Here is a 25,575-nt window from a genome sequence, read left to right as displayed (position 1 = left end):
TGAGTATTATCTGACAGAATTGCAGGGGTGCGAAACCTTTTGGCCACCACCGTATATAACAAAACTATATATCTCATACAGCCACGTTTATGTAATCCAGTAAATTCTGAATCTCGACCTCATTGTTGAATATCCATGTCTTTTTGCACAACTAATTATTATGATAAAAGTAACTTGATTTACTTAGTTGTAAATGTATTTTGGCCTGTGTCTATAAGGATTAATCCTATTGACAACCCACGGACACCTACATAGTTATCAGAACCTTTTCTATTGAGTACTAATCTTCAGCTGTAACCTAATGTTGTAATGGGCATTTCTGTCTGACAGTGATCCTTTTTCTCCATTGTTGTAAAAGAACTTAAAATGAATTTATTATCAAAGATTTTGGTACCTTTAAACACAGCCTCAAAAGCTTTGAGCTTTTATATCACATGGGTTTTTTATGTTTTCATTGAAGATCTGAGAGCATTGATATTCTTGGCATCTTGTTCAATCCTCAATCAAGTTGCAACCCATAGTAGGCAATAGTGGGTGTCATTATTAATGAGCATGGCGCCTGATAAGAGATTATTAAGAAGAGTGACAGGATTAAAGTACAATAAAACACGTCATGAACATCAGAACGTATCTCTTAGGAACAAAACACATGAAAAGTTAAAGAGAACAGAAAAACAAAAAAAGTTGGTCTGTTTAAGTAATTCTTTGATATGAACACTCAGTGGCAAGCTCGATCATGGAGAGTTAAAAAATGCTTACAGCCATCAGATCTACTGGACATGAGTGGTCATCAGCTACGATACGGAAAGATCTATTGTGTGTTTTATGTAGAAAACTATCTTTTAATGATTTCCATTAAAAAATAAACTTTTTGGATGAAATAAAATTTTACAGCACGACCCTTGTGAGCGTTACATGACATTAAGGACTCGTAATCAGATTGTGATTGCTACCAAACTCATGTTTGAAGGAGACCAATTTATACACTGTTTATTTATAGATATATGGAATAATGCAGAATTTATGACAGGAAAGGAATTTTTTCACCTGAGCTCATACATATCTCTGTCGTATCTTGTGACATTTTCAGTTTTCAAGGTGACTCTGTTTGATTCAAACAGCAAAATTATCAGCATACATCCTGCATAAATGAAAGAAATATACAGCATGTAGTATTTCTGTGTCTTGTGGAGGCGATGACATCAAAAAACAGTTAAACACACAATGCGGAAAACGTTTTCCTTTAATATCTTTTTATAACCATGTTCTAATAAAAAACATACCGAGAAGTGCAGAAACCGAAAACAAAATATTCATCCCGATAAGGCAACAATGACCAAGTCCTATGGAAGATCCTCATCCCTTCCGAACATGATACATCAGAGAAAAATGGAGACGGTGGTAGCAGGATAAATTTTCAACGTGTGACACAATGCACCATCTTGAAGCAACGTTTCGGGGACACGCCGACCTTCAAGATGTTGAAATTCTTCCTTCTACCTCCTTCTCCATTTTTCTACAATGTATTATGTTCGGAAGGGATGAGGCTCTTCCATAAGACTCAGTCATTGTTGTCTTATTGGGGTGAATATTTCGTTTTCAGTTTCTGCAGTTCTCAGTATGTTTTTATTGGAACATGGCTATAAAAAATATTGATAAAAAACTTTTTTCACATTGTGTGTTTTGCTGTTTTTTGCTATTATAATGGAGGATATGGAGATAGCCTTGTTCTCACACAGCGGTTTCCTCAAGAGTGTAGTGAGAGTCTTTACATACTTTTTTTTGTGGAGGCTGTGGTCATTGGTCATTGTCTTAAAGGTGCATACAGTGTGTGGATGAGTTTTGGTAACATTTTAATCCACTTTGCTTGTACTTTGATATGCTGTGGAGATTATGATCATAAAAACTATAGTGTTTAATCGTGGTTTCCTCTTTCATTCTTCAATAAAAATGGTGGGAGTCTGAACTGCAGTCTCAATGTCCACCAATACAATCAGCCCAATACTATATTAAAGGGACTCTGTCACCAAGTCTTTCATCACCATCTTAGAGCAGCTTGATATAGAGGCAGAGACCCTGATTCCAGCTCTATATTACTTTATTGGTTGCTACAGTTTTTATAAAAACTGTTTTATCCACTGCAGATCTACCAGTTCTCTAATGCTTTGCTCTGTATAATCCCACCCCCACCACTGATTGGCAGCTTTCTGTGTGCAGTGTGCATAGGCAGAAAGCTACCAATCAGTGGTGAGGGTGGGGTTATACAGAGCTCATTAATATGGAGAATTACATGGCAGCAGGTTTACTGATACTGATACTAGTGATAATCTCCTGCTGATAAAATAGTGATTATATAATAACCACAGCAAACAACTCAGTTATTGACACATTGCTGTAATTAGGGTCTCTGCCCCAACATTGTGCAGCTCCCAGGTTACGTGTCTAAAACCTGGTGACAGATTCCCTTTAATTAGGTAAGGTGGATATTAGGTTTATTTTGCCGTATTGTAATTAGTATTTTAAATACTTAAAATAATGGTAAAGAACAACAGGAAGGATCCAGATACTGTATGTTCTAGCACACCTCATTATGAAAAAGGTAGAAAATTACAAATTAGTTAAAATCCATATTCTTAATTAGTTTAATCACCAATAAAAAATATTAAAGAAGTCTACTTATTGAGTGCATTTATCTTTGCCGCAAATATGAGGTAGTTACAGACATTAAATAGTATGCAAATACTCATTAGCCAATGATTATCTGCAGTAAATGCATCAATATAAAAAATGCATATTCAACATCATTATGTTGCAGATGGCTAATCATAAATAATTAATATATTTAATCACAGGTAATTAGACATTCATCTATTTCAGCAGCAATAAATGTATACATATGCTGTTACTAAATCCATCAGAGGAACAGCAAGAAGCAGATCTCATTATCACATAAGGAATATCATTTCATTTCGAACTGCAATTTGCAGCAATTCTATGCACAAAGCTTGAATAGGAATTAACTTCATTCTTGATGAGACTCGCAAAGTTTCAGTAGTTGAGTTCCAGAAGCGGAATAAATTCTGAAATATTGCTCATAAATAACATCCAGCCCATGATCACATAGAAGAAGTTAATATAATGAGTGTCCCGGAACTGGCAATGTTCCAGCTCTCCAAGCCACAAGCTTATTAGTTGCTCCCTACTTTAAAGGGACCCTGACCGCTGATCCAAGGGCGGCATGTATCAGACACTGGCTGCATGATTTCACCCAAATAAGTTTTACTCTGAAAAGGTGCTGCAGTTAAGAGAAAGCCATACTAAGCTACATAAGTTACTCGGGACAAAGCCGCATGGGAGACTAGTTGGACAGGTGGGTGCCTGGCGGCTTCTCCCTGCCAAACCAGGGGTACACTCAAGCCTCCTCATTTGCATACGAATTACAAGTTATTTTCTCAGGCACTGTACCAGTAACAGACACAGTGTTAGTATGATTGATATAGTGGCTAAGTCCCCTACAACACTGTATAGTCCATTTAACTGTATAATGAGTTGGCGGACTCCCTTTAACCCCTTAACAACATCTGACGTACTAATACGCGTCTGTGCCCTGGGACTTAAGAGCCAGACCCGTATTAGTACGTCATGGCGAGTGTCAGCTGATTGTCACAGCTGACACCCGATACTATGTGCAGGGAGCGGTCCTGCACCGCTCCCAGCACATTAGCCCCCGCGATGCTGCGATCGAAGTCGATCGCAGCATTGCGGGGGCAAGGGGAGGTGATCGCAGATACTCACCTCCTCTTCCGGCTTCCAGCGCTGTCTGCAAAGGCTTCCCGGGTGTTGCCATGATGACCCGATGTCGTCATGACAACATCCGGGTCACCAGACAGCAGGAAGATTGTTTCGACATGCGCAGTGCATCTCCAAACAATCTTCTCCCTGTCCGGCGCTGACAGCCTGCATGACACATTCACTGGTGATCAGAGAAAAAAAGTGAAAGTCCCAGAGTGGGACAAAGTAATAAACTATATAAGCTTCCAGAAAGTGAAAAAAAAAAAAATTGCAAAAATATAAAAAAAAATAAAAAAAATAATCCACCAAAAATAAAAATATAATGTACCCATCAATAAATATTATTATAAAAAAAAAAAAAAGCAATAAAAGTACACATATTTGGTATCGCCGCGTCCGGAACAACCTGACCTATAAAACTGCCCCACTAGTTAACCCCTTCAGTGAACACGGTAAAAAAAAAAAAATCGAAGCAAAAAACAATGCTTTATCACCATACCGCCAAACAAAAAATGGAATAACACGCAATCAAAAAGACAAATATAAATAAAAATGGTACCGCTGAAAACGTCATCTCGTCCCGCAAAAAACATGTCACCATACTGCTCCATCATCCGAAAAATAAAAAAGTTATAGCTCTCAGAATAAAGCGATGCTAAAAAATATTTTTTTCTATAAAATTGCTTTTATTATGTAAAAGTGCAAAACATAGAAAAACGATATAAATGTGGTACCGCTGTAATCGTACTGACCCGAAGAATAAAGCTGCCTTATCAATTTTACCACACGCAGAACAGAATAAAAAATAAAAAAAAAAACAATTCCTGAATTGTTGGTTTTTGTTTATTCTGTCTCCCAAAAATCAGAATAGAAAGCGATCAAAAAATGTCACGTGCCTGAAAATGGCACCAATAACAACGTCAAGTCATCCCGCAAAAAACGAGCCATCACATGACTGTCTGCCAAAATCTGGAAAAATTCTAGCTCTCAAAATATGGCGATGCAAAAACTAGATTTTACAAAAAATGCGTCTTTTAGTGTGTGACAGCTGTCAGTCATAAAAAGCCCATATGATTCTGGTATTGCTGTAATCACACCGACCCGAAGAATAAAGTCGTCTAATCACTTATACCACACAAGAAACGGCGTAAAAAATAAACTCTTGGGTTAGGATTGGGCTAGGGTTAGGGCTGGGTTTGGGGCTAGGGTTGTGCTAGGGTTAGGGTTGTGCTAGGGTTAGGGTTGTGCTAGGGCTAGGGTTGTGCTACGGTTAGGGTTGTGCTAGGGTTAGGGCTGGGGTTGGGGTTAGGGTTGGGGTTAGGGTTGTGATGGGGTTGGGATTTTTTTCAAAAGTAAGAAAAAAAGATGACGATATGGCGACTAGTGTTGAGCGCAAGTGCTCGCTACTTGAGTTTGCATCGGGTGCTCTGGTATGCATTGAGTATCGTGGGTATTTGAGTGACATGCTCGAGTCTCTGCCCCATATGCTTCGCGGTCAAAAAAACTTTACGGGGATTGCCTGCCATGCATGAGCGATCCCCGCATGTTTTTTTTTGGGTGTCTAATAACCGTGAAACATGCGGAGCAGGGACTCGAGCATGTCACTCGAGCACATGCTGTACATGGTGCATACCTGAGTACCCGATGCAAACTCAAGTAGCGAGCACTTGCGCTCAAGACTAATGACAACTTATTCAATATGATGACCTAATGTAAACAAATTCTGTGTCGTACCTCTGGGTTCAAAATGTTCACTATACACCTTAATAAAATCCTTGGGGGGTGTAGTTTCCAAAATGGGGTCACTTGTGGGGGAGCTCCACTGTTTAGGCACATCACGGGCTCTCCAAACGCGACATGGTGTCCGCTAATAAATTGAATGGAAAATCGTCTCAAATTGTTAGCGGACGCCAAGTTGCGCTTGGAGAGCCCCTGCGTGCCCAAACATTGGAGCTCCCCCACAAGTGACGCCATTTTGGAAACTAGACCCCCAAAGGCACCTATCTAGATGCATAGTGAGCACTTGGAACCCCCAGGTGCTTCACAAATTGATTCATAAAAATGAAAAAATTGGGTCTAAAGTAACATTTTTGTGAAAAAAGTTAAATGTTCATTTTTTTCTTCCACATTCAAAAAATTCCTGTGAAGCACCTGAAGGGTTAATAAAGTTCTTGAATGTGGTTTTGAGCACCTTGAGGGGTGCAGTTTTTAGAATGGTGTCACTTTTGGGTATTTTCTGTCATGAAGACCTCTCAAAGTTACTTCAACTGTGATGTGGTCCCTAAAAAAATGGTTTTGTAAATTTTGTTGGAAAAATGAGAAATCGCTTGTCAACTTTTAACCCTTATAGCTCCCTAACAAAAACAAATTTTGGTTCCAAAATTGTGCTGATGTAAAGTAGACATGTGGGAAATGTTATTTATTAACTCTTTTGTGTGACATATCTCTCTGATTTAAGGGCATAAAAATTCAAATTTTGAAAATTGCAAAATTTTCAACATTTTCGCCAAATTTCCGTTTTTTTCACAAATAAACGCAAGTGATATAGAAGAAATTTTACCACAATCATGAAGTACAATATGTCACGATAAAACAATCTCAGAAACAGGGGGATCTGTTGAAGCGTTCCAGAGTATTTACCTCATAAAGTGACAGTGGTCAGAATTGTAAAAATTGGCCTGGTCATTAACGTGCAAACCACCCTCGGGGCTTAAGGGGTTAAAGTAGTTTATCTCCTGCTGAAGTTTTTGCATTTTACAATGCCTCTATATCTGATGTGCATCTGCTGCATGAGAATCGTCTGAAATCTGTTTGTATATCCAACTTGTATTCCACAAAAGTGGTGAAAAGATACCGCAATTTGTGGCCACTTTTTACTGATTTGTTCCTTTTCAAAAAGTGGTGATAAATACAGTACAGACCAAAAGTTTGGACACACCTTCTCATTTAAAGATTTTTCTGCATTTTCATGACTATGAAAATTGTACATTCACACTGAAGGCATCAAAACTATGAATTAACACATGTGGAATTATATACTTAACAAAAAAGTGTGAAACAACTGAAAACATGTCTTATATTCTAGGTTCTTCAAAGTAGCCACCTTTCACTTTGATGACTGCTTTGCACACTCTTGGCATTCTCTTGATGAGCTTCAAGAGGTAGTCACTGGAAATGGTTTTCACTTCACAGGTGTGCCCTGTCAGGTTTAATAAGTGGGATTTCTTGCCTTATAAATGGGGTTGGGACCACCAGCTGTGTTATGCAGAAGTCAGGTGGATACACAGCTGATAGTCCCACTGAATAGACTGTTAGAATTTGTATTATGGCAAGAAAAAAGCAGCTAAGTAAAGAAAAACGAGTGGCCATCATTACTTTAAGAAATGAAGGTCAGTCAGGCCGAAAAATTGGGCAAACTTTGAAAGTGTCCCCAAGTGCAGTTGCAAAAACCATCAAGCGCTACAAAGAAACTGGATCACATGAGGACCGCCCCAGGAAAGGAAGACCAAGAGTCACCTCTGCTTCTGAGGATAAGTTTATCCGAGTCACCAGCCTCAGAAATCGCAGGTTAACAGCAGCTCAGATTAGAGACCAGGTCAATGCCACACAGAGTTCTAGCAGCAGACACATCTCTACAACAACTGTTAAGAGGAGACTTTGTGCAGCAGGCCTTCATGGTAAAATAGCTGCTAGGAAACCACTGCTAAGGACAGGCAACAAGCAGAAGAGACTTGTTTGGGCTAAAGAACACAAGGAATGGACATTAGACCAGTGGAAATCTGTGCTTTGGTCTGATGAGTCAAAATTTGAGATCTTTGGTTCCAACCACCGTGTCTTTGTGAGACGCAGAAAAGGTGAACGGATGGACTCTACATGCCTGGTTCCCACCGAGAAGCATGGAGGAGGAGGTGTGATGGTGTGGGGGTGCTTTGCTGGTGACACTGTTGTAGATTTATTCAAAATTGAAGGCATACTGAACCAGCATGGCTACCACAGAATCTTGCAGCGGCATGCTATTCCATCCGGTTTGCGTTTAGTTGGACCATCATTTATTTTTCAAAAGGACAATGACCCCAAACACACCTCCAGGCTGTGTAAGGGCTATTTGACCAAGAAGGAGAGTGATGGGGTGCTACGCCAGATGACCTGGTCTCCACAGTCACCAGACCTGAACCCAATCAAGATGGTTTGGGGTGAGCTGGACTGCAGAGTGAAGGCAAAAGGGCCAACAAGTGCTAAGCATCTCTGGGAACACCTTCAAGATTGTTGGAAGACCATTTCCAGTGACTATCTCTTGAAGCTCATCAAGAGAATGCCAAGAGTGTGCAAAGCAGTCATCAAAGCAAAAGGTGGCTACTTTGAAGAACGTAGAATATAAGACATATTTTCAGTTGTTTCACTCTTTTAAGTATATAATTCCACATGTGTTAATTGATAGTTTTGATGCCTTCAGTGTGAATGTACAATTTTTATAGTCATGAAAATATAGAAAAATCTTTACATGAGAAGGTGTGTCCAAACTTTTGGTCTGTACTGTATGTGTGAGGTTTAGGCTAGGTAACACGACCTTATCTTTTCCGACTGAGGAAAACAGTCCGATTATACTGATCAGACTCTGATCAGAGTTTGATCATAGTGGGATCTGTTTTTCTCAGATGTGGAAAATTTAAAAAAAAATTCCATTCTGTTAGTCCATGAAAATTGAACTACATATTGATTGCATCCAAGTATGGTCTGATTTTTTTTCATGGACCCATAGGATTGAGTAGTCGATTATCGGAGGAAAATCATGCATACTGCAAGTGGTTCGAGGAAAAAATTGGGCATGTGCACAGCCTCATTGAATAATTTGGTCTGAGTGCCATCCGATGTTTTCATGGATCGCATTCAGACCAAAACTACAGTCGTCTGCACGAGCCCTTAGTGGAATCATGCGGAGGTTTCCCACAGCCCTATTTCCCATAATTCGTGTCTTAAACTGGAATAAAGAAAATTCAATTACATCACAAATCTGTGCCAGCTCATAGGTTTTATTATTATTAGAAATATTATTATTTTCTGAAGCCTGAACAGGAAAATACACACCAAATGTATTTTCTTATTCCAGTGCTGTTTAAAGGGGTTGTCCGGTACTTTAAAAAAAATGCCAGTATGTTTTAATGATAAATACAACCTTTTTTCTAATTATCTTGCGCTGCTGATACTGCCTGTGAGCGGCGCTATCAGTGGCCGCTCACAGGCATCACGTGACCCCGCGCTGACGTCACGACAAGTGAGGCGTGAGTCAGCGCTGGGGTCACCGCTGTGGCTGCTGGGTTGTAGGTGGGGTTATTCCCCGCGTCACACCCAGCATCCCCCGCGCGCTTTCCCAATGAATGGGGAGAGGGAGAGCGCGCGGTGGATGCCGGGTATGATGCGGGGGGTAACCCCGCCCACAACCCAGCAACCGGTAGAGTGCGGAAAAGGGACCCTCGGCTGCAGCCTGGACTTGTTGTGACATCAGCGGATGTCAGAGCCGGCTGCAGCCGGGGGTCACGTGTTGCCTGTGAGCTGCCAGCGATAGCGCCACTCACAGGCAATATCAGCAGCGCAAAGTAATAAGAAAAAAGTTTGTATTTATCATTAAAACACACTGGCATTTTTTTAAAAGTATCGAACAACCCCTTTAAGCTTCTAGTATGCACTAAAGTCTTAGTATATTTCCTCAAAGTGTTCCTGTAGACCTTAACTGTTGCACTTAAAGGATATTCTCATATTAAATGGCTAAAATTGCAAATTGTTTGTAAAAGCAAGCAACTTTGCAATTTACTTTTCGTTAAAAACCCTCTCCGTTCTCAAGAATGTAGGCATTTTTTTTTTTATCTCTTACTTCTGGTTGCATAGATTGCCAGCCATCTCTGCAGTCTATCAGTGGTGGCTGGTTTCCTAGACAAAAAGCTCAATATTTACAGGATGTTTTCTATAGATCTTGTAATCAAGCTGGTGGTATCGTGTAGTGCACTGTTAGCTCCCGATCCCGGTCACCTCCAGCGCTCCATCCCTCTTCTTGCAGCATTGGAGAAGGCACTGTTCAGTCTAGTGGTTCAATGATGCCTATGGTCTGAACTGTCAATAAAATCAGGTGGACACCAGCCCCCTCAGTAAGGAGGACCTAGGAGGCTGGTGGTTGTGAGCTCCTGAAATAAAGAATTTGTTGAATATTGAAGTTGAACTTTTTATGTCATTAAAGTAATTAAAATGTTTGATGATAATTTGTTAAAACCTGAATACATGAATTGATTCAGTACTTTTATATTGTCCTACGAGCAACTACATTTGATATATTATAATAGTGGTTTAAAATGTTATTTTGTAAAAATAAAACGCTAATGCATTTATGGAGAAGTATTGTAATGAAACTTTATAACAGAAGGTCGGTTTATAATCAGAGAACACAAACAATAAAATATTGTGGAGCTTCCCACAGTCAGTGTTTTTATTCTTCCCTTCCAATGTAATATATATTTTAAGTAAATTAATTTTGCATGATTAGCGTTGGCTCAGGTACAGATTATTAATAGTCTGTGGATTTATTCACATAATGAATAAAACACCATTGCTGGCTCTAATCCAAGCAACTGCTCCTAATGAATGCTGATTTGTTTTTCACCATAGGTTAATTAAGACTCTCGGCAGCAAGACTCCTAAACTTACAGCAAAGAAGGTGGAAGAATTAGCAGAAGAGAGAGCAAATCTAGCATCTACGTGCTGCATAATAAATGCTCCTCCGGTGTACTGCAAGGAGAAGGTGAGCAGTGCGCAGTCCGCGAGACTAACAGGCTCATGCTGCGGAATTCACTGCTACAGGAGAGCTAGAGATGGTTGAAATAGAAAGATATGGAAATACCGCAGAATAGATCATCGGGGCTATAGCCATCCTTAACTCCTTCATGACCCTGCAATTTTCCATCTTTATGCTCTTTTGTTTTTTTCTACTTTTATTCCCAGAGCCGTAACTTTTGTTTTTTCCATCTCCATAGCCGTACGAGGACTTGTTCTTTGCGGGACAAGTTGTACTTTTGAATGACACCATTCATTTTATCATGTGATGCACTGGAAACAATTCCAAGTGTGTTGAAATTGCAAAAAAAATGCAATTCCACAATTGTCTTTCATTTATTTTTTGTTAACCATGTTCTATACAGTGCTGGCCAAAAGTATTGGCACTCCTGCAATTCTGTCAGATGATACTCAGTTTCTTCCTGAAAATGATTTCAATCACAAATTCTCTTCATTTAATTTGTCTTCAATGAAAAAAACACAAAAAGAATTATACTAAAGCCAAATTGGATATAATTCCAAACCAAACTTAAAAAAAGGGGTGGACAAAAGTATTGCCACCCTTTGAAAAATCATGTGATGCTTCTCTAATTCGTGTAATTAACAGCACTTGTAACTTACCTGTGGCACCTAACAGGTGTTGGCAATAACTAAATCACACTTGCAGCCAGTTAACATGGATTAAAGTTGACTTAACCTCTGTCCTGTGTCGTTGTGTGTACCACATTGAGCATGGAGAAAAGAAAGAAGACCAAAGAACTGTCTGAGAACTTGAGAAACTAAATTGTGAGGAAGCATGAGCAATCTCAAGGCTACAAGTCCATCTCCAAAGACCTGAATGTTCCTGTGTCTTCCGTGCGCAGTGTCATCAAGAAGTTTAAAGCCCATGGCACTGTGGCTAACCTCCCTAGATGTGGACGGAAAAGAAAAATTGACGAGAGACTTCAACGCAAGATTGTGCGGATGGTGGATAAAGAACCTCGACTAACATCCAAACAAGTTCAAGCTGCCCTGCAGTCCGAGGGTACAACAGTGTCAACCCGTACTATTCGTCGACGTCTGAATAAAAAGGGACTGTATGGTAGGATACCCAGGAAGACCCCACTTCTTACCCCGAGACTTTAAAAAGCCAGGCTGGAGTTTGCCAAAACTTACCTGAGAAAGCCTAAAACGTTTTGGAAGAATGTTCTCTGGTCAGATGAGACAAAAGTAGAGCTTTTGGGAAAAAGCATCAATATAGAGTGTACAGGAAAAAAAAAGAGGCATTCAAAGAATAGAACACGTTCCCTACAGTCAAACATGGTGGAAGTTCCCTGATGTTTTGGGGTTGCTTTGCTGCCTCTGGCACTGGACTGCTTTACCGTGTGCATGGCATTATGAAGTCTGAAGACTACCAACAAATTTTGCAGCATAATGTAGGGCCCAGTGTGAGAAAGCTGGGTCTCCCTCAGAGGTCATGGGTCTTCCAGCAGGACAATGACCCAAAACACACTTCCAAAAGCACTATAAAATGGTTTTAGAGAAAGCACTGGAGACTTCTAAGGTGGCCAGCAATGAGTCCAGACCTAAATCCCATAGAAAACCTGAGGAGAGATCTCAAAATGGCAGTTTGGAGAAGGCACCCTTCAAATATCAGGGACCTGGAGCAGTTTGCCAAAGAAGAATGCTCTACAATTCCAGCAGAGCATTGTAAGAAACTCATTGATTGTTACCGGAAGCGGTTGTTCGCAGTTATTTTGGCTAAAGGTTGTGCAACCAAGTATTAGGCTGAGGGTGCCAATAATTTGTCCTGCCCTTTTTTGGAGTTTTGTGTGAAATGATCAATGATTTGATTTTTGCTTCATTCTCTTTTGTGTTTTTTCCTTGCAAGCAAATTAAATGAAGAGAATAATACCAAAGAATTTGTGATTGCAATCATTTTCAGGAAGAAACTGAGTATTATCTGCCCGAATTGCAGGGGTGCCAATACTTTTGGCCAGCACTGTATATGGTAAAACTGACCTGGCAGTATGAATCTCCATGTCAGTATAAGTATGCAGATACCAAACATGTATAGTTATTTTTTTATTTAAGTGCTGAAAAGAAACTTGTAACAAAAAAAAAGTCACCATTTTCCGAGACCCGTAGCCTTTCCATTTTTCGGGATCTGGGGCTGGGTGAGGGCTTATTTTTTTGCGCCCTGGGCTGACATTTCGACTGATATCAGTTTGGGTAGATACAATGTTTTGCTCTTAAAGCACTCAATTGCAGTGTTGCAGCAGTCATAAAACTGTAATTCTGGCATTTTGATTTTTTCCTGTTTACTTATCTGATTCATTTATTTAATATTTTGATAGATCGGACTTTTCTGAATGCTGCAATATCAAATATGTGTATTTTTTTATTGTTTTATTTTTATTGAGACAAAAGGGGGATGATTTGAACTTTTTTTTTTATTTTTCTCATATTTTTAAAAACTTTTTTTTCCGCACCTTTTACTGTATTGAACAGTCCATTTAGGGGACTTGAAGCTGTGACCATCTGATCACTTGTGCTATGCATAGCAGGGCATCAGCACTGCTATGTATAGCAGAAATAACGATCTCCTATGAGCACAGGAGGATCATAATGACAGACATGGGGGTCATGAACACCTCCTGCTGTCATAACAACCCATCAGGACCTCGGGATCACGTGACGGGCAAGCCGATGGGCAGAATTAATGATGCACTTCCGGCTGACGCATGTTAAATCCTGCTGTCAGTGATTCAATAGCAGGGTTTAACTGGTTAACAGCCTTGGGATTAGATGTGCAGAGTGTATTACATCCTGCGATTAGATGTGCAGAGTGTATCACGTGCTGGGATTAGATGTGCAGAGTGTATCACATTCTGGGATTAGATGTGCAGAATGTACCACTTGCTGGGATTAGATGTGCAGAGTGTATCACGTGCTGGGATTAGATGTGCAGAGTGTACCACATGCTGGGATTAGATGTGCAGAATGTACCACTTGCTAGGATTTGATGTGCAGAGCGTACCACGTGCTGGGATTAGATGTGCAGAATGTACCACTTGCTAGGATTAGATGTGCAGAGTGTACCACGTGTTGGGATTAGATGTGCAGAGTGTACCACGTACTGGGATTAGATGTGCAGAGTGTATCACGTACTGGGATTAGATGTGCAGAGTGTACCACATGCTGGGATTAGATGTGCAGAGTGTACCACGTGCTGGGATTAGATGTGCAGAGTGTACCACTTGCTGGGATTAGATGTGCAGAGTGTACCACGTGCTGGGATTAGATGTGCAGAGTGTACCACGTGCTGGGATTAGATGTGCAGAGTGTATCACGTGCTGGGATTAGATGTGCAGAGTGTATCACGTGCTGGGATTAGATGTGCAGAGTGTATCACGTGCTGGGATTAGATGTGCAGAGTGTACCACGTGCTGGGATTAGATGTGCAGAGTGTACCACGTGCTGGGATTAGATGTGCAGAGTGTACCACGTGCTGGGATTAGATGTGCAGAGTGTACCACATGCTGGGATTAGATGTGCAGAGTGTATCACGTGCTGGGATTAGATGTGCAGAGTGTATCACGTGCTGGGATTAGATGTGCAGAGTGTATCACGTGCTGGGATTAGATGTGCAGAGTGTTTCACGTGCTGGGATTAGATGTGCAGAGTGTATCACGTGCTGGGATTAGAGTTGCAGAGTGTATCACGTGCTGGCATTAGATGTGCAGAGTGTATCACGTGCTGGCATTAGATGTGCAGAGTGTATCACGTGCTGGGATTAGATGTGCAGAGTGTATCACGTGCTGGGATTAGATGTGCAGAGTCTATCACGTGCTGGGATTAGATGTGCAGAGTGTATCACGTGCTGGGATTTGATGTGCAGAGTGTATCACGTGCTGGGATTAGATGTGTAGAGTGTATCACGTGCTGGTATTAGATGTGCAGAGTATACCACGTGCTGGGATTAGAGTTGCAGAGTGTATCACGTGCTGGGATTAGATGTGCAGAGTGTATCACGTGCTGGGATTAGATGTGCAGAGTGTATCACGTGCTTGGATTAGATGTGCAGAGTGTATCACATGCTGGGATTAGATACGTGTCACGTGCTATACATGCAAGCCTCAATCTTAACCCCTTCCCGACAATGGACTTGCCGGTATGTCCTATTTTGCAGGGCAGTCTCGTACCAGTAAATCCTGGCGATCACCGCTGAGTGCTCAGTTTAGCCGAGACCCGGCTGTCACAGCCAGTTGTGATGCATGCACAGCCTCCGGGCTGCTTAAACCTTTAAGTGCTGCGATCTATAATGATTGCAGCAAATGGAAGGCAGGGAGATTGAGGGGGCTCCCGCTTCCATCCGATCGGCACCCCTGCGATCTCATTGCGGGCTGTCGATCGTTGTCATCGCAACTCAAGGTCAAATTATGAACTCTGAGTCTGCCAGCTACAGTGGCCTGCTTAGACCATGCCAGCAGGATGTCTAAAGGCAATCTGTCAGTGTAATACTGACAGGTATCAGTGGCGTACCGCCAATGGCGGCAGACCACGCCACTGCTATGGGGCCCGTGGCCGGAGGGGGCCCGTGAGGGCCCCAAGCAGCGTGGGAACGAGGAGGATTGCGGCGGCAGAGGAGCGGGTTGCGGCGGGTTGCAAAGGTTGCGGCAGTGGAGGAGCGAGCACACGAGTTAGCCGCTGCTGCAGCTATCACGTGTGCCCACTGCTAAATGAACATGAATATTCCCTCTTCTCCATTCCCATGAGCGTGGAGAAGACGGAATATTCATTCTCTTTAGTAGCTGGCACGGAGGAGTGCTGAGCCCCGGCTCCTGCTGTCAGTGCCCGCCGCTAAAGAGAAAAGCATATTCACGCTTCTCCACGCCCATAGTCCCGGCGTGGAGAGGAGTGATTGTACCGGCAGCAGCAGCATCAGCAGCAGCTCACCTCGGCTTCTGAGAGCGCGCGCAGCTCAGATGCTGACATGAGCTGCTGCAGACAGGAGCAGAGGTGAGGAAGGAAGGTGAGTATAAGTGTTTATTGTTTTATGTGTGCAGTGATTGGGGGATGAGGGGGCCACACATGCCAGGATACTTGGATTGAGGAGGCCACACATACCAGGATTGAGGGGTTGAGGAGGCCACATATACCAGGATTGAGGGCTTGAGGAGGCCACACATACCAGGATTGAGGGGTTGAGGAGGCCACACATACCAGGATTGAGGGGTTGAGGAGGCCACGCATAACAGGATTGAGGTGATGAGGAGGCCACACATACCAGGATTGGGGGATTGAGGAGGCCACACATACCAGGAGTGGGGGATTGAGGAGGCCACACATACCAGGATTTGGAGATTGAGGAGGCCACACATACCAGGATTTGGGGATTGAAAAGGCCACACATACCAGGATTGGGGGGTTGAGGAGGCCACACATACCAGGATTGAGGAGGCCACAAATACCAGGATTGGGGGATTGAGGAGGCCACACATACCAGGATTGAGGGGTTGAGGAGGCCACACAGACCAGGATTGAGGGGTTGAGGAGGCCACACATACCAGGATTTGGGGATTGAGGAGTCCACACATACCAGGATTGGGGGATTGAGGAGGCCACACATACCAGGATTTGGGGATTGAGGAGGCCACACATACCAGGATTGGGGGATTGAGGAGGCCACACATAACAGGATTGAGGGGTTGAGGAGGCCACACATAACAGGATTGAGGGGTTGAGGAGGCCACACATACCAGGATTGGGGGATTGAGGAGGCCACTGTTATGATCTGCTACAAGCACTAAGGAAAGACAGGAGATCTGTCCCTACAATAGAACTAAGCTAGAGCCCTACGATGTAACGGGGAACCTGATCCTGCGATCAGACCCGCTAAAGTCCTCAGCTAGTCTGAACGAAGACCTATAGATGTGAGGGAGGGATCCCTACAAGAACTAGGGACTGGGAGAAAGATGGACACCTCCTAGCAGAAATTGTAGCAGTAAAAGACAAACAAACAACATAGAACATAGAGGTCAAAAGACCTAGCTAAACTGACTGAGAAAGGTAACAAAGCACCTGGCTAGCTTAAGAGTAGAAATTACAATGAAGTCAAGCAAGGCCAGAAGGGCGGAGCAGGATTAAATAGGCAAAAACGGTCATGTGACCAGCATAATAGAAAAAAAACTAACAGGAGAGTTCTAACAGCCACACATACCAGGATTGGGGGATTGAGGAAGCCACACATACCAGAATTGGGGGATTGAGGAGGCCACACATACCAGGATTTGGGGATTGAGGAGGCCACACTTACCATTGGGAGATTTAGGAGGCCACACATACCAGGGATTGTGGGATTGAGGGGGCCACACATACCAGGGATTGTGGGATTGAGGGGGCCACACATACCAGGGATTGTGAGATTGAGGGGGCCACACATACCAGGGATTGGGGGATTGAGGGGGCTACACATACCAGGGATTGTGGGGGCCACACATACCAGGGATTGTGGGATTGAGGGGGCCACACATACGAGGATGGGGAAATTTACCAGTAGCTGCTGCATTTCCCATCCTAGGCTTATACTCAAGTCAATAGGTTTTCCCATTTTTATGTGGTAAAATTAGGGGCCTCGGCTTATATTTGGTTTGGCTTATTTAAAATATACGGTATTTTAAAATCAGTGAGTATGTGGTGCCCATAATACTGCTGGACTGTGGCGTGCATTATACCATATGGGGGCTGCATTTTACCCTATGGGGTGTGTAATATACTGTATGGAGGACTATGGGGAGTGCATTATAACCTATGGAGGACCATGGGATGTTCATTATACTATATGGAGGATTATGGGGGGCGCATTATACTATATGGAGGTTTATGGGGGGAGCATTATACTATATGGAGGATTATGGGGGCGCATTATACTATATGGAAGATTATTGGTGGTACATTATACTATATGGAAGGCTAAATGGGGCCATTATAATATTTTGAGGGCTATGTGGGGGGCCATTATACTGTATGAAAGCAATTATACAGTGTGAATGTTTGTGTGGGGTCATTATACTGTTTGGAGGGCTGTGTGGGGGCCATTATACTGTTTGGAGGGTTGTGTGGGGCCATGAGAGTGTATGGAGGGCTCTGTGGGGTTCACAGTTGGGGGATTATACTGTGTTAGGGTCACCATACTTTGCCGTGGGAGTTGAAGTGGGGTACAATAGGGTCATTATACTGTGCATGTGGAGGAATGCACCATAGGGGTATCATACTGTTTGGGGGGCACTTTTGTTGGCATCATACTTTATGGGGGCAATGAAGGAGGAATCTAGGACTTCAGCAGGAGGAAAATTACTATGTAAAGGCTGGAAAGTTATGAGATCTGCTCTTCTGTGACACAGACAAATATTTATTTTTTGTAGGGGGGGGGGCCAATTAGAGCTTCTGCTATGGGGCCCCATGACTTCTATGTACGCCCCTGACAGGTATAATACATTGCAATGATGGTGCATAGAAATGCAGTATACCAGCGATCAGAGTAATAGCGGGACTAAGTAAAAAAGTGGAGAAAAAGTTTACAAAAATTATGAAAATATTTTTATAAAAATCACACAATAAAGGAAGAAAAATAAAAAAAAAATACTATATAAATAAATATGTATATTTATGTAAAAACAAAAATAAACAAAAATAAGCGCACATATTTGGTATCGCCATGTCCGGAGCGAGCTGACCTATAAAATTGTCACACTAGTTAACCACTTGAGTGAATTCCGTAATAAAATACGTAGCAAAAAACGATGCTTTTTCATCATACCGACGAACAAAAAGTTGAATAATATGCAATCAAAGAGACGAATATAAATATAATTGGAATAGCTGAAAACGTCATCTTATCCCGCAAAAAACAAGCCGCCATACAGCTCCATCAGCTGAGAAATGAAAAACTTACAGCTCTCAGAATTAGAATTAGAAATCCAAAAACAATTATTTTTTCTAAAAAATAGTTTCTATTGTTAAAAAGCAGCAAAACATAAAAAAAATTATATAAATGTGGTATCGCTGTAATTGTACTGACCCGAAAAATAAAGCTGCATTATCAATTTTACCACACGGTGAACGACAAAAAAAACAAACAAATAACAATTCCTGAATTGTTGGTTTTTGTTCATTCTGCCTCCCAAAAATCGGAATACAAACCGATCAAAAAATGTCACGTGTAGTGTTGAGCATTCCGATACTGAAATATCGGGTATCGACCGATATTCGCTGTATCGGAGTTCCGATACTGAGTTCCGATACTTTTACAATATCGAATACCGGAATCAGAAGTTCACATAATGCCTGTGCTCTGCAGTGTCTCTGAAGGATGACAAGCTGGATGGCAGCGCTCAGCTGCGATCCAGCCTGTCATCAGAATGCCATCCCAGCGTGGGAGAATTCTCCTGCTCAAGCGCTGACATTACATTATCTCCCTTACATTGCAATTAAATGGAATTGCAGGAATTAATATTTTTTTAAGACGTTAATGCCACAGCCATGGTTTTTGTGGCATTACAGTGGTTGCCCAACTCGATGGGAACAGTGCTCACAGTGAAACATGAAAAGCCGGCAATTCAGCAGCGGCATATACCGGTACCCGACAACTTAGAACAGAAAGAATAGAGCTTCACACATAGATTAGATAGATAGAAACATGTCAGTCACATATATAAGAAGAACAGTGACAGTGTTGGTTACTGTACTTGTCATTTAGTGTTAAAGGATTTATTTAAAAAAATAATAGTGTTTTCATGCACCGTCTCTTTAAAAAAGCCGGCCGGCAATTCAGCATCGGTACCCGACAATTTAGAATAGAAAGAATAGAGAATCACACATAGATTAGATAGATAGAAACATGTCAATCACATATATAAGAAGTACAGTGATACTGTTGATTACTGTACTTGTCATTTAGTGTTAAAATAAAGGATTTATTAAAAAAAAAATTGGCGTGGGGTTCCCCGTAATTTTAGTCTCTAGCGGAGGTTAAGCAGACGGCTGGGGCAGATGTTTGAAGCCTGGGAAGGGGGTAATACCCATGGAGCTTCCCAGGCTACTAATATCAGCCCCCAGCTGAATACCTAGCCTTTACTAGCTATTAAAATGAGGGTCCCCAAAAAAAATGACGTGGGGTCCCCCCTATTTTAATAGCTAGCAAAGGCTAGGCAGACAGCTGGGGGCTGATATTAATAGCCCAGGAAGGGTGCCATGAATATTGGCCCCCTCCCAGGCTAGAAACACTTAGTATTATCAGCTGGCCCTAAGCCCGAAATTCATGGGGTCATGCCAATATTAGACATGACCGCCACAAATTTCTAGTAAAGTATTTAAAAAAACACATCACCCAGAATAAAGTCCTTTAATTGAAATAAACACACAATTCTTTATTGTTCTAAATTAAACCATACCTACCGTCACGCCCATTCCAGCTGAAGCCAACGATCTCCTGCAATAAAAGAAAAATAATAAACCAATATCATCCTTACCTTTCGATGGTTCCCAGGACAGCTCCAGCTCTGCTACATCGAGATGACAGGCTGGATCGCAGCAGAAAGCTGCCATCCAGCCTGTCATGCCACAGGCAGACACTGAGAAGCGCAGGCTTGCTTACGCTCCTCAGTGTCAGGCTGTGACAGCATCCAGATGAGCCGAGTCTCTCACGCTCACCGCATGCGCAGGAGAATTCTCCCACGCTGTCAGTGACGTGCATGAGGTGAGCTGAGTTCATTGTCGGCTCATCTGGATGCCGTCACAGCCAGACACTGAGGAGCGCAAGCATGCCTGCGCTTCTCAGTGTCTGCGGGATGACAGGCTGGATGGCAGCTTTCTGCTGCGCTCCAGCCTGTCATCTCGATGTAGCAGAGCTGGAGCTGTCCTGGGAACCATCGAAAGGTAAGGATGATGTTGGTTTATTATTTTTCTTTTATTGCAGGAGATCGTTGGCTTCAGCTGGAATGGGCGTGATGGTAAGTATGGTTTAATTTAGAACAATAAAGAATTGTGTGTTTATTTCAATTAAAGGACTTTATTCTGGGTGTTTGTGTTTTTTTTTAACTTTCACTATGGGGTTAGTAATGGGGGTGTCTTATAGACGCCTCTCCATTACTAACCTGGGATTGATGTCAGCTGGCATTATAAGTTGACATCAACCCCAGCCCTATTACCCCACTGCCACCGCTACAGGGCAGTGGGAAGAGCGAGGCTAAGTGCCAGAATTGGCACATCCTGTGGATACGCCATTTCTGGGGCGGCAGACGGCTGGTGTTTCTAGCCTGGGAGGGGGCCAATATTCATGGCACCCTTCCTGGGCTATTAATATCAGCCCCCAGCTGTCTGCCTAGCCTTTGCTAGCTATTAAAATAGGGGGGACCAGACGTCATTTTTTTTTTGGGGTCCCCCATTTTAATAGCTAGTAAAGGCTAGGTATTCAGCTGGAGGCTGATATTAGTAGCCTGGGAAGATCCGTGGGTATTACCCCCTTCCCAGGCTTCAAACATCTGCCCCAGCCGTCTGCTTAACCTCCGCTGGAGACTAAAATTACGGGGAACCTCACGCCAATTTTTTTTTTAATAAATCCTTTATTTTAACACTAAATGACAAGTACAGTAACCAACACTGTCACTGTACTTATTATATATGTGACTGACATGTTTCTATCTATCTAATCTATGTGTGATGCTCTATCTTTCTGTTCTAAATTGTCAGGTACCGCTGCTGAATTGCCGGCTGGCTTTTTTAAAGAGACGGTGCATGAAAACACTATTATTTTTTTAAATAAATCCTTTAACACTAAATGACAAGTACAGTAAGCAACACTGTCACTGTACTTTTTATATATGTGACTGACATGTTTCTATCTATCTAATCTATGTGTGAAGCTCTATTCTTTCTGTTGTAAATTGTCGGGTACCTGTGTATGCCGCTGCTGAATTGCCGGCTTTTCATGTTTCACTGTGAGCACTGTTCCCATCGATTTGGGCAACCACCTCCACCAATACATTCTACATTATTGTTAGTTGTTTTCCTTCATGTAGAATTAACCTACAAGGAAAGAAAGGGTTTATTTTCATTCCGATATTTTTGTCCCATCGACTTACATTGGTTTCCGGTATCGGAATCGGCGATATCCGATACTTTTTGGGTATCGGACCGATCCAATCGGATCCGATAATTACTTATATCGGAAGGTATCTCTCAACACTAGTCACGTGCCCGAAAATGGTACCAATAAAAACGTCAACTCATCCTGCAAAAAGCAATCCATCACATGACTCAGAAATATAGTAAAATTATAGATCCCAAAACTTTTTTTTGTAAAAAAGGCATTTTTTAATGTGGACAGCAGCCAAATATAAAAAAAGATATAAATCTGGTATCGCTGTAATTGCACCGACAAAGAATAAAGTTGTCTAATTACTTATACCGCACAAAGAACGGTGTAAAAAATAAATAAAACCAATTATTGATCTGGGTTTGATTTGTTCACAAAAATGGCAGTAAGGCTCGGCTCACATATATCTTGCGCTATATGCTGAGCTTTTATACCGGGTTACAGTGTAAATCTCTGTAATATACGTGATTCAGATGGAACCCCCTGCAGATAAAGTCCCTGTTGATACTGTCTGGCCTGATCTGGTGGTGTCTTTAAGCGTGCATAAACGTGCAGTCGGGCCACAGTTTTGTGCTGAAAAGAAGGACACTGCTGAACCGAGGCCAGACGGAGGCCAGAGTAACTCTGCTGCCTCATTATAGCAAATGTATCCCTCAAAGGTTTCATCGAAATCACATCATTCGAATATTTAAATGGAAACCCCAATGAATAGGATAAATGTGATCCAAAATATTATGTAAAATGTTCCCAGTAAAGCTTCAACTCAATCCACAAAAAAGCAAGTCCCCACTCAGGTCCGTCTTCTGTCAATGGAAATATAGGGGGCTTCCATGCTACTTATAGCACAAAACTTTTGGAAAAGCGCTATTGCTCCTCAAGCTCCAAAATCCAAATGCCCCCCTCCGTTCTGAGCCCCAGTGTGCCTAAACCATGTTTAGCATCCACATGTTTGGCATTGCTGTAGCGATGAGAGCCCGCCTAATTTACAGGTGTGTATCTCCAGGAGCAGGAGCTGGGCATAATGTCTGGACACTACAATGTACGGGCACTACAATGACAGATTTGAAATTTTCACTCAGCAACATCCACTGCTGCTTGTTTCTGGAAAATACCCATGGAGTCAAAATCATCACTATATACCTGTAGATAAATTCCCAGAGCGGTATAATTTCCAAAATGGGGTCACTTGAGGGAGGATTCAACTCTTCTGGCACTTAGGGGCCATGTGTATAGAGTCTGCAAACTATTCTAGGAAAATCTGCACTCCAGGAGGCAAACAGAGCTCCTTCCCTCTTGAGTCTCGCGGTGTGGCTAAGTAGTACTGTACATATGGCGTATTTCTAAAAAAAATGTTGTGGTAAAAACGTTATTATCTTTTCTTCACTGCCCAATGGTATAAAATTCTGTGATACACCTGTCTTGTCAATGTGATCACTGCACCCTTAGATGAATTCATTGAGAGATGTAGTTTGCAAAATGGGGTCACTTATTGGGGGTTCTGCTGTTCTGGCACCTCAAGGGCTCTGATTATGTGACATTGCACCCTCAAACCATTTGGCAAAATCTGCACTATAATATGGTGCTCCTTCCCTTCTGAACTTTCCACTGTGCCTGAAAAGTATTTTCCGATTACATGTAGGGTATTGGCGCACTCAGAAGAAATTCCACAGCAAACTGTGTGGACCTTTTTTTTCTATTAGCCCTTATAAAATGTAAAAACTTGGAATTTAAACAACATTTTAGTGGTAAAAATGTAACAATTCTTTCTTCACCCCTCCCAGTGGTATAACATTTTGTGAGGCACATGTCGTGTCAACATGCTCATTGCACCACTAGATTAATTCATTGGGGAGTTTAGTTTGTAAAATGGGGTCACTTCTGGAGAGGTTCTGCTGTTCTGGCATCTCAGGGGCTCTGTCAATGTGACATGGCACCCTCAAGCCATTCCAGCAAGACCTGAACTCCAATATGGCGCTTCTTCCCTTCTGAGCTTTACACTCTGTCTAAAAAGTAGCTTTCAACCACATGTAGGGTATTGGGATACTCAATAGATATTGTGTAACAAATTGCATGTTTCATTTTCTCATTTTAGCCCTTTTGAAAATTATAAACTTGGGGCCAAAGCAACATTTTAGTTGAAAAAATGGTAATTTTCCATTTACTCAGCCAATGTTATACAATTCTCTGACACGCCTCAGGGTTAAAAATGCTCACTACAACTCTAGGTGAATTCCTTGAGAGGTGTAGTCCCCAAAATGGAGTCACTTGTGGAGGTTTTTGCTGTTTTGGCATGTCAGGGGCTTTTCAAATGCGACATAGGATCCGCAATCTATTCCAGCCCAAATTGCGCTCCTGAATTCAATTGGCGCTCCTTCCCTTCCAAACCCTGCCATGTGCCTAAACAGTAGTTTTCCACCACATATGGGGTATTGTTGTACTCAGGAGAAATGGCACAACAAATTGTACAATCCATTTTCTCCTGTTACCCTTGTGAAAATGAAAAATTTGAGGCTAAACAACATTTTTGTGGGAAAAATGTATTTTTTCATTTTCACGGCTCAATGTTCTAAAATTCTGTGAAGCACCTGTGGGTTAAAGGTGCTCATCACACATCTAGATAAGTTCAATGAGGGGTGTAGGTACCAAAATGGGGTCACTTGTGGGGAATTTCCACTGTTTATATACATCAAGGCTTCTGCAAATGCAATATGGCATCCGCTATCAATTCCTGCAGCTTGTTGTTCTGCAGACATTAAAGGACAAAATATGTAGGATAATTGAACACTCGAACAATACGAATGTGATCACTGAACCTATGGAGACATTTGGAGTTCCCAGGTTGGGAAAATCAGGTCACATATCCAGATACCTCAATGTACTCTTTCAGTTTCCTAAGCTTTTTGCTACCCCCTCTCTGTGGGTGCCTGCCCAAAGTGGGTTGCTACTGGTTGGGGTAGTTTGCCTTAGAAGCCCCAAAGTCGCAGATGTTCTATTTCCCGGTGAGCCAGCGAAAGGGTGAGTCTCTCTAATTTGCACTATTTTGTGTATTTGCTGGGACTGTACTATATGTTATTGACTGTTGGTGATCCAATAAAGTATCACACCACTGTGTTACCCTCAACCTGTGTTGACTGAGTAGTATACTGCCCATGGGAAAGAAGCAGGAGCATTCAGTAGGATGAGCCATGGTCCAGGCAGTCTTTCTAAAGACAGCCAGGCCAACGGACAAGAGCGCCCACTGACCCTTGTGTCTCGACCCTTGGTGGCAAGAGTGGGATACTACTCAGCCCGGTGAATCTGGGGGAGCTGCATGGGACTGGTGTTTGTATACACCATCCAAGGGGTCCACAACCAGGGAGGCAAATAGACAGACCCAGCAAACCATGGGTGAGGCATACACAGCCAGTTTTGAATGCCACCATGTCCAACCCCACAAGCTCAGCCTTGAGAATCGGACCGGAGTGGATATACAGCCTCAACAGGAAATGGAAACTACAGGACTTGTGCCAGCTTAGACGGATCGAATAGAGGGCCACCGACACTCAGCCGGTTTTGATCCAGGAATTGGTCCTTTGGGATGCCCAGAATGTCATGGAGGATGATGAGTTTGCCGGAATTGAACTGCCTGCCAAATCAAGGATCCAATGGCAGTCTGGAATCAAATACCCAGTCCCACAGTCCCAAGAAGCCCGAATTCAGGAATTGTTGGTCGCATTGGGACCCAGTACCTCAAGCAGGAGAAGGAGCTGGAGGAGCTGTTCCATCGGTAAAAGCAGATCTGTACCATCAAGCTGAAGTATCACGGGGGAGGCAGTGCCACACCGTTT

The 25,575-nt window shown here is 42.4% G+C and overlaps 1 protein-coding gene across 2 annotated transcripts in view; it reads left to right on the top strand.

The window, feature by feature from the left end:
* The window catches only part of GC (GC vitamin D binding protein), a 338,037-nt gene that overhangs the window by 260,653 nt on the left and 51,809 nt on the right, over window positions 1-25,575 (top strand). Inside the window, exon 11 of one of the 2 annotated variants that reach the window (XM_073637861.1) lies at window positions 10,447-10,579. The exons of the other annotated variant lie outside the window; for it this stretch is intronic. Coding sequence (XP_073493962.1) covers window positions 10,447-10,579 — 133 coding nt within the window. The remainder of the gene's footprint in view (window positions 1-10,446; window positions 10,580-25,575) is intronic. 2 annotated transcript variants of the gene reach the window in all.

The sequence above is a fragment of the Phyllobates terribilis genome, unplaced genomic scaffold (assembly GCF_046119375.1).
Source record: "Phyllobates terribilis strain yellow unplaced genomic scaffold, ASM4611937v1 Scaffold_1__5_contigs__length_1240528914, whole genome shotgun sequence".
Taxonomy (NCBI): domain Eukaryota; kingdom Metazoa; phylum Chordata; class Amphibia; order Anura; family Dendrobatidae; genus Phyllobates; species Phyllobates terribilis.
The sequence above is the reverse complement of the archived record's forward strand: the minus strand, read 5'-3'. Positions and strand labels throughout refer to the sequence as shown.